Raw genomic sequence first — 10,572 nt, 5'->3', positions numbered from 1 at the left:
GATTTTAAAATAAATGTCTACTTTTAACTTGAACTTGTAAGACCAAATTCTCTTATTTTGGCACAGTTACGTATTCTGTTTCTAAGCATCTGTCACTGCCAGTGACTAATTCAACATCAGCATTGGGTCGCCACTGACAGGAATAAAGCAGAACTGCAGTCTGACGCTGGACTTTTTCGTGCATGCACCTTTGAATGCAACTCCAGGAGGCGCTATCAGTGCACCGCAGGAGGCAGCAGGATATTTGCCAATCTTCTCCCTCATGCACACACATGCAAACTTATCTCTCAGTAGGGCAGAAAAAGACGTGATAAGGTAGAGTGGGAGAATATATATCTGTTTGGTTTGAGCGGTTTGAATGGGAGAAACACTTAATATTATCTGTTGCTTCTAGGGAGTTTATCTGTAAATGATCTCGTTTTTAATGTAATCTGTCACTTGAGAAACAGTCGTGATAAAAACATCATTTTCATAGTTTGCATAAAAAATACTTTGACTTCTTAAAGCAATTGATCATTTTCAATAAAAGTGTTTTTTTCCACAATAGAAAGCAATACTGGCTATTTATTACAATAAATAGGCAGGGTATTTCCACTGCATTTTTAAAAGGCTGTGTAGCCTGTTGTGTTACTATTATTTTTTTCTCGTTTTAAAATAAAATCTGAAAAAGATAAGTAATTATTCAGATGAGTCTGTTGCATTAGATTTAATAGTTGTGTGTACATCCAGAATTAAATAAGAATTAAATAAGAAAGTACAAAGGTCACTTTAAACTGAGAGATTAGATTAGGACAAGATAAAACACACAGATGTTTGGGTAACGAAAGCGGGAAAAGGAATTGTGTTTAATCAATTTGTGTACTCCTCTGATTAAATTGGTTGGGGAGGGAGAACCCGGGAAAATAATCTTGAATTCGTTTTTCTACCCACCCTCCATTGCTGGCTGATAATGTTATTCTGGCTCAGATCCACTTCCCTCCAAAAGTGGAGACAGACACATATTATACTTTTCATGCATAACACATTTACTTATTATGGTGTTTACAGTATTTGTTTTTATATTAAATGTAATTAATTAGACATATAAAACTGGAATTGAACAACTACTTAAAACAAGATGTCAAAAAAACACTAAACTGTTCAACATGACCTAATAATCATTTATCTTTGATTATTTAGAGGTCAAACTCATTATAAATGTTACACAATGCACATCTGAAATTATGTCTAACAACTACCAGCTTGCAAAGACACAACAAATCTGTGACATATTTTAACAAATTAAAAAGAAACAAATATAGATGGAAAAAATTTGAAACTGTCTTAATTTTAATGCTCTTGTATGTGAGTACTCAAATATTTTCTCTGAATCTGGGAGAAGGAAACCAAATCTTATTGTCAGTAAAGATGAAGAATGTCCCTCCTGTGGTGCTGAGACTGACTCTATATGCTTCTCATTTGAGATGTATTCACAAAACAATATTTAAAAAGCATGAAGGGTTTTTTTTGTCACCAAGCATCATACTGCCCTTCAAAAGCATTTTCATTTAGACATGAGTACAATTTTCTTATCTGCAAATAAGTGACTTTGCTTTGTCATAATTTAAGCTCATTGAGGAAACAATTGTGTTTCTTTGATTGTTTTTCAAAGCATTTATTCAGCAAATAATAATTAAGTAAACCACACATTTTATGACAACATACAAAGAAGATCACAAGCTTAAAGAGGATTTGATTTGTATTTTTTCTACATGATTATTTTAAGGTCAAACACCTTGTAAAGTGATTAAAATGCATGTCTGAAATGGCATTAGACAGCTGCCAGCTTGTATAGAATCAAGACACGTTTTCTATGTTCAAATAGGTTTTCAATGAAATTATAGATTTATGAAGTAGAGATTGTATGGGATTTTTACAATGTCCTTTTAAGAAGATACGCAAAGCTTTTCTCAAATTTTACAGAAAAATCCAGTTGAAGAAAACACACTCCTTATCGTGTTAGAGAGGCGCCACTTCGAGCTGCGGTGAGATTGCTTCTGTATGGTCCTCATCATGGTTTTTTTCATAACACATAATGTTTTATTTATCACTTATTTTATTCACCTATTCTTTATTTATTTTTCGCATAATCCAATCACAAAAAACTTGTTTATTTCCGATTGTTTGAGATGTTGTCCTCTGTGAAAAAGTATCACGACACTCCTCATTTATTCACATTGCAGGGATCAACTGTGTTTCTTTGATCATCTTTCAATTAATCCATTAAGCAAAAAATACCGAAAGAAAACTGAAATCGTGGGATAATATGTCAAACACATCAAACCCTTCAAGATGTTTTTATTAGAAGTCTTTCTACTTGATCATTTTGAGGTAATAAACCTTAGAAATGGTCCAAAATGATCATCTGAATAGACATGTGAAAACTGCCACCTTATAAAGACACCAACAAACTGCTATCAAGCATGATAAGTCTTTATCATAAACAGATATTAATGAAGAAAACATTGTGTGAATTTTTTTAAATGTGGTTTATGTGCTTATGCAACCTCTTTCTCTGAATTTTTGATGAAAAATCCAGCTAAAGAAAACACAAACCTTATCTTGTCAGAGAGGGTGGGGAAGATCCCCGCCATGGTGCCGGGACTGTCTCCATAGGGTTCTCATCAGGGTTTCACCCGCTACATTGAGTTAAATATTATTAAGGTATTTTCTTTTTTTTCCTTTTGTCATTGCCCATTTTAACTCTATCCATAGAAACCCATCTCTGTTTATGTTTTCTTAATACCTTCTCTCTGAAGATGTTCTACGTTTTCTATCATCACTGTAATACACCCTGGAGGCAACTGTGTTTCTTTGACCATCTTTTAATGTATTAATTATGCAACTGAAACTGAAATAAAAGATTACTTTTAGGAAAATACATGAAAAACATCCGTCACTTTTAAATGCTTTAATCATATATTTTTATAACCTGTTATTCAGGGGTTATAAACTTTAGAAAATGTAGAAAATCCACATTTCAATTGACATCAGACAACTGCCAGCTTCTAAAGAAGGACTAAAATTGCAAGAAATATAAACAATTCTACTGTAAGGATTAATATATATGTAGTGGACGTTATGTGCAGTTTTTTAAACGTTCATTTATGCAGATATTCAACCGTTTTCTTTATATTTTTACAGAAAAATCCAGCCGAAGAAAACACAATCCTTATCATGTCAGAGAGGGTGGGGAAGGTGCCCGCCGTAGTGGTGGGACTGCCTCTGTAGGGCTCTCATCATGGTTTTATAAAGCCTGACTTTCGGATGCAGACAAGCAGAAGGATTTCTCCGATCTATCCTGTGTTTGACCTCAACTGACCTGAACCTGCAGGTGGAGCTCCACAATGTCTTCTCCCGCAATTGCTTTGCCGGGGGCACTGCCGGCAAAAAAGAAAGCCAAATCCAAGAAGAAGTCAGGTCCTTCAGTGTCTGACCTGATCCTGAAGGCTGTGTCTGCCTCTGCACAGCGTGGTGGCGTGTCCCTGGCAGCCGTGAAGAAGACTCTGAAAGCCGGAGGATACGATGTGGTGAAGAACAAGGCAAGGATCTCTGTTGCCATCAAGCGTCTGGTGAGCAAGAAAGTCTTGATCCGGAACAAGGGCTCCCTAAAGGTCAACAAAAAACCTCCTAAGCCCAGAAAGAGGAAGGTGGTGAAGAAGAAGAAGCCAAAGACCAAGAAGAAGGCAAAGAAGGTCACCAAAAAAGCAACCAAAAAGTCACCAAAGAAGAAGAGGAAGGCCAAGAGCCCAAAGAAAGCCAAAAAACCTGCTGCGGCCAAAAAGGCAAAGAAGCCAAAAAGTCCCAAGAAGGCGAAGAGGGCCAAGGCTAAAAGGACCAAGGCAGCAGCCAAGAAGTGAGGGAACCAGAAGGCTCTTCTCCTGAGCTTTCACTCGGTGTGGACTAAGATGCATTCAACAAAACTAAGTTTGCTTTACTGAACTTGCTATTTTCTTACATCTCCTATTTTTTTCTCTTTTTCTCACCTGTCACAGTCTGTTGTAGACTGAACTGCATTGTTGGAAATAATAATAAAAAAATTTCTTATATAAGACGTGTGATGTAGTTTCTTTATATAAATACTTGGTTAGTAATATAAGAAAGGTGTGTTGTTCAGGTAGAATTATGCAATATTACCATTATGTCTTAAAAAATAAATAAAACAGTTTATTAGACTCACTGAGATTAGCTTTCATTTGCCTCAGTTTAAGAGGCTTCCTTGTTGGGTTTAAGATTAGTTTACTTAATTCTCATAATTAATATTTTCAGGAGTTGCACTTTTTCTGCACTGCTAAATACTAAAAATCAAAAGCACACATGAATCAGATGTAACCAGTATATTTAGTATATTTAACTTTTATTTGTAAAGTAAAGTTTTCATCAATACACCTTCCGCTGTAACCTGATACAAATGTAAACTCAAGAAACTAGATAAAATAATGTCTGAACCCAATTATCTGCTATTCAGGAGATTTGTGGGGATTAAAAGTGAGGGTGTGACTCCAAGAAATGCTCCACGAAATGCTCCACTGTTCAAGTGGCAAGAGGTTTATTTTCCAAACCCGTTGCCTCGTTGTCACAACACTGTCATTCTGTACATATTGGTCTTGACTGTTCTTGACCATAATCTTCAGGTTTATAAGTTGCAGTCATAAAAAATAGGTTGAGTCGTGTTATCTCGACATTATGATGAGCTTTAGCTTCACTGCAAAAGATTTTCTTTTTTGCTTTCATTCTTTTGTCAAACGGAGCTCATAATTAGAAAGCTTTATGTGACTGGTGTCTCAAAGTTTACTGTCGCCATCTGCTGGTCGCAATTAGGTACAGAAGTGAGGCCTTCAAAGAAAAATCTCAACGGTATGTTGGGATGTCATATATTGTTGAACCCATCAGAAAGGTCAAAGACAGAATTAGGAAAAAGCTCAACACAGGGTTAGCTAATAAGACAACATATTACATTTCAGCACACAACAGATTACTATTCAAGAAAATAGAAAGAGTATGACACAATTGCAGACCCACCTTAGCATGGGTGCCCACCTAAAATGATAGGCCGAGTAAAGAGTGCATTAATCAGGGAAGCAATAAAGTGGCTCATGATAACTCTGAGGAGATAAAGATGCAATAAAAGTCTAAAACCTGGGATTGAGGTTCACCTTCCAGCAAGACAACAACCAGACTTACAAGGGAATCCTTTAGATTAAATATCTAATTCTACAATAACAATGTTAGCTCAGGAAGTTGGATTAGACTTATAACTGGTGGGTTGCCGGTTTGAATGATTGCACCATCTGTCCTCAGATTTGATGAAGCAGTGTACAAATGTACGACATTTACCATTTAAAATGTGCCACTCAAAGTCAATATCTAAGTAGAATAGAGAATCGACCACAACACTTTAGTAATTACTTAATTACTTTAGTAATTACTAACTCAAGATTTGCAGCTGTAGCTGCAACAGCAAGTGAGAGGTGAAGTATTGATTCAGAAATGGGGAGGGGAGGGTTATTGAGTGTACAAAACATATTAATGCAACACTCTTCTCACCTTTAAGTGTGAAATATTCTGAAAACCATGTACTGTGTTCTTTCCACATCACAATTATACATCACCTTGTGCTGGTCCATCAAAAAAAAAAAAAATAAATCACAGTAAAATGCATCAAAATGTATTGCTGTATCATGACAGAATGTAAAAATGTTCAAAACGTAGGAAAACTTTAGCGAGGCATGGTAATTTATTGCGCTACTTTGACTGACGGCAAAGTGAGACGGGGTGAGAGGTTCTCTCGGTTTGAAATTTGCTGCTGTGAAGCATCTTTCTGCAACAAAGACAGGAGAATAACAGAAACTTGCCAAACTGGAAGTGTTTTTCCAAATGTGTTTGCTAACTCGGTGGGTCATTCCCACAAATACCTGGAAGTTTACCTGAGCCTCTTGTCTGAACCAAAACAGGTTCAGACATGAAGTTTGGTGGTGACTCAGAAAGTCAGCGGGTTTTCCCAGTGATGCACTCTCATGTGATGTTGACCATTATTTCCTCTTATCTTGTGTTTGAACATCTACTTTCTGTTCCCTTTTTAAATGAGGAAGACTATAAATACTTATCACAAGATATAGATAAAGCATCAGTATAGATAAAGTGTTATATTTCTAACCTGCACATAAAGAAGATTTAAGTCTATTCTCCCTTTACAGTCAAATGTTTAGATTGCTTGAACAACCTGTCTGTCCTGCAAGGGAGATTTGTTTTTACGTTAAACCCATTGTATTAAACAGATTGTTCTGCTTCTATTCTGTTTCTCTAAAAATCACTTTTTTTAGAGAACCACAGAAAACAGAAAAGAGCACATCAGGTTAAGGATTCTTCCTCATATCATTCTGTATCAATTTATCAGTGACAAAAGTTTCATTAAATTGTTTATGATAGTTATAATCACTGAACAGTACTTTTCTGTCACAGTGAAACTGTAATCCTTTCATTGCTGTGTTGACAGCACAGCTGGTAAATCTGCTAAACATGTACAATAGTGATGGGGAGTGGAGTTAGCGGTGTTCGTTTTACCTTGACATTTGTTTCCTCTTTAGTTAATCTTCTATAAGATGGGATAAACGCTGTTTTAGTTCTGGACAAATAAGTGAGAAATTGCAAATGTCTGCAAAATAAGCAATTCTTAAATCATAAGATTATTATTGTTGTTATAAAATTTGATCATACTTTTGTTTTCTTGTATTTTTCAGCCTGTAAAAATAATTTTTTTAAAAAGACCTAGGAGAAATGGAAGTGAAACCAAACCAACTCTCTGTGTTTCCTGTTAGTCATATGATCATCACATTAGAGGCGGGAACTAAATGAACTTCAAGACAGTCACCTCAGATTTCACTTCAGTCAGAGGCATCATGAAGTCTGCCCTGACACTTCTTGCTGCTCTTACTTTTTTTCAAATCTGCCGCTCCGGTCCCGTGAGCCGTCCGACCAACTGGCTCAGACAATGCCGGGCCTCCACCAACATTTCCCTCACGGCCATGGAAGTCCTGCCAGGAGGAGGCTGGGACAACCTCCGGAACCTGGACATGGGCCGAGTGATGAACCTCAGCTACTTCCAGTGTCAAACCACCGAGGACGGGCTTTACCTCATTCCAGATGAGGTGTTTGTCATCCCTCAGAAGGAGACAGGCGTGGAGACCAACTCAGAGATAATCAGCTCCTGGCTGGAGCAGAAAAGCACCACATCTAACTCCATAAATGCTGATGTATCATTTTTCTCAGTTCTGAATGGCAAGTTTTCCTCTGAGACCACAAGGATGAAATCACATCAGGTCAAGGATTCTTCGACTACAGCCAGAGTACAGGTATTTTGAACACTCTAAAAACATTCATGTCCTAAAAAAAAATTTTTTTTAAATAACTTTTTATAAATATTCAGAGACATCTCTGCAAAAGTTTTCAGACCCCTTGATCTTTTGTGCATTTATTTTTGTATTCCTGAAAATTTACGTAATAGACAAGCTTGTGTGTGATTATGAAGTGAAAAGGAGAATGATCAACATTCTTTTAAAATTTAATCTGTTCAAATCAAATTCTGAATATGTAGCTGGAATTTATATTTATGTGCTACTTTGGAGAAACACCGACATCACCAAGTTATTTGGGATTTCTACCAGATTTGCACACCCAGATGTTGGCACCCATTGTTATTTTAGCTTAAACTCTATAATATTTGATTTGGGAGCATTTATGAACAGCATATATAATTTTCTACAACAAGGTCTCTGTTACATAGGTCTCTAGACTTTGACTGTGTTTAACACAAATCTGTTGTGATCTAAACCAGTGGTGTCGCAGGTTAATCGTTAATCGTCAAAGGGAAACAACATAAATTAACAATGTCCTGGTGTTCTCTACCAGGCAGTTGGAGAAAAAAAACAATGATATTGTTTGTTAATGGGTAAAAAATATGATTGCTTTTATTGACTGTGTCAGTAAAGAGCTATGCAATAAAATGTCTATTTTCATTATGGGTACATGGGCAGATTTATAGAAATATAAAGGAAAAGTTACATATCACAAAATTGAATATAATCTATATTTTAATTCTATCAACAGGTTCGCAACTTCATCTACACCGTCAAAGCTTACCCAGACTTCACATTGGATTCCCGCTTTGCTCAGCAAGTCAAAGACATTGCTGATGCAATTGCAAACAATCAGACAAGGAATGCAGACTACCTTTCAGAGAAGATGGTGCTGGACTATGGAACCCATGTTATCACCACTGTAGATGCCGGGGCATCTCTGGTGCAGGAAGACTATCTCCGTTCCTCTTATGTGTCAGACAGTTCTTCAGATACCTCCACTATTAAAGCTCAGGCCGGGTTAAACTTTTTTGACAAAGTAAAATTTGATATCAGCAGTCAGTCTAGCCAACAAAGCTCATCACTTAACACATATCAGTCCAATATTCAGTACTCCCTCATCCAAAGCCATGGGGGCATACCTTTTTATCCCGGAATCACTTTGCAGAAGTGGCAAGAAAATACCAGGAATAATCTGGTTGCTATTGACCGCTCTGGGTTCCCCATCCACTATTTTATAAACTCAAACACTTTTCCTGATCTGCCACAGCCTACTGTTGGCAAAGTGGCTCGTACAGTGAGTATGGCAATAGATCGCTACTACAAGGTCAACACGCGCCCAGGTTGTGTGGACATTGGTTCCAAGAACTTCAACTTTCAGGCCAATGTTGATGATGATTCATGCGAGGGTCCAGCCACCAACCTTAGTTTTGGAGGAGTTTACCAACAGTGTACAAAACTTACCGATGACGCAGATCCACTTTGCGAAACCCTTGCCCAGAAAAACATTGCAACAGGTGGCTACTCCTGTCGCTCACCTTACTCCCCAACTTTATTACGATCAGAAGTGAGACAGCAGGGTTACACAGAAAATTACTGCTATGATGTTAGCTATAGATGTGGATTCCTGTGGTTGCGCACTTGTCATCGGAAAAACTGTCAAAATCTCTATCGTGTTCGCTCTGCTCGAATAAATACGTACTGGTGCTCTGTCAATGGAAAAGCTCCAGAAAACTCGGGGTATCTGTTCGGAGGGATCTACGGCACCTCTTTCGAGAACCCCATCACCAAGTCCAAAAGCTGCCCTGCAAACTTCATTCCAGTGAAGTTTCTATCAGATGGCCAAATGATCTGCGTGAGTGACGACTATGAGACCGGCTCCAGATACGCCGTCCCATTTGGAGGTCTCTTCAGCTGTCAGTCTGGTAACCCACTGGCTAAAAACCAACGTAGATGCCCTCCCAAATTCAGCCAACACCTCGCCACGGTTAGCGATGGCTGTGAAATTCTTTACTGCGTCCAGTCTGGACTGTTTACAGGGGGTGACCTGAAACCAATCATCCTCCCTCCTTTTACTAAATCTCCTCTTGTGAGCATGCAAGCCACCAACACAGTTATGGTGATGACAGAAGGACAACAGAGCTGGGTCAGGGTGGGGCCCACTAAATCATGGAAACTTGTCAAACCTGAGGAAATGTCAGACCTTATTCGAAAGTTCAACCCAGAAATGAATCAGATGTCAAGTGGGGAAAAGGCAGGAGTGGCGTTTGGAGTGATGGGTTTGATAGCGTTTGTGGTCATAGTGGCAGTGATTCTTAGAAGAAGGAGGAGGTACTCTCAGTTTAGGTCAGGATATCAGAAAATAACCGACGAGCCAGAGAGGGAGACGACCCACGAGGAGACGACCCACGAGGAGGCGTAAAAATGGCTTTAGATCGGGTGATTTTCCTTAAAACAATTTTTCATAAATTTAAAGATTTATTTTGTGAAAGAGAATATATATTTTTGCAAATAAAACTTTGCATTATGAATTGTGAAACTTAAAAGAGAACTGTATTTGTTTTGTAATATACAGCGCACACTGATGAAAGCAAAACTGACTTCCAAACTCTCACTGCTGCACATGTCAAAAAGCACATTTACTGTATAGTATTATTATTATACTTTGCATGCTTTGATGCTGTGTTTAGTTAGATTTTTCTTTGTTAAAAACTCATAAAGATTATTAAAACAACTCAGGTCCACTTTGACTTGTGCCATATTTAAACCAGCTTAAGAGCTTACTTTTTGTATGCTGCCAGTAAGACGACTACACTCTTAATGTATGCTTGCTTATTTGACAGCGATAATAAAAAAATAAAACTAGTAAATGTGGGTGTGTGTTTCATGTTGTACTCATGAATGTTAAGTATCTGATCAAAAAAAATCTTTATAAAACATCCACAACGACGAGACGCCACATCAAACCCAATGGAGAAGCTGCTTCTGAGTAACTGATCATATTGAGTTAATATCTGAGTTCATCAGAAGCATGCTTTGTTTAAAGTTTAAAACTTATTTTAAAACAAAGTCATACAATAAAGAGTCTCTCACTTCCTCTAATGATCTGATTTAGAGAGGAGGTGCACTGTTTTATTGTGTACAGAACATTTTTCAAAGCTTCAAGGCTGTGTGGAGT

General features: G+C 37.5%; 2 protein-coding genes across 2 annotated transcripts; both read left to right on the top strand.

Moving 5' to 3' along the window:
• The first annotated feature begins 3,300 nt into the window (after window positions 1-3,300).
• Window positions 3,301-4,091, top strand: LOC103470183 (protamine-like protein). The gene has a single exon (XM_008418407.3). It carries the CDS (start codon window positions 3,387-3,389, stop codon window positions 3,897-3,899), a length of 513 nt encoding a protein of 170 aa, XP_008416629.1. The 5' UTR covers window positions 3,301-3,386; the 3' UTR covers window positions 3,900-4,091.
• Window positions 4,092-6,908: 2,817 nt separating this feature from the next.
• Window positions 6,909-10,268, top strand: mpeg1.1 (macrophage expressed 1, tandem duplicate 1). The gene is made up of 2 exons (XM_008418408.2): window positions 6,909-7,391; window positions 8,146-10,268. The coding sequence occupies exons 1-2, from the start codon at window positions 6,939-6,941 to the stop codon at window positions 9,814-9,816; spliced, it is 2,124 nt and encodes a 707-aa protein (XP_008416630.2). The 5' UTR covers window positions 6,909-6,938; the 3' UTR covers window positions 9,817-10,268.
• The last annotated feature ends 304 nt before the right edge of the window (window positions 10,269-10,572 follow it).

The sequence above is a fragment of the Poecilia reticulata genome, chromosome 9 (genome assembly GCF_904066995.2).
Source record: "Poecilia reticulata chromosome 9, P_reticulata-male-v2, whole genome shotgun sequence".
NCBI lineage: Eukaryota > Metazoa > Chordata > Actinopteri > Cyprinodontiformes > Poeciliidae > Poecilia > Poecilia reticulata.
This window is presented reverse-complemented; position numbering and strand designations above follow the sequence as displayed.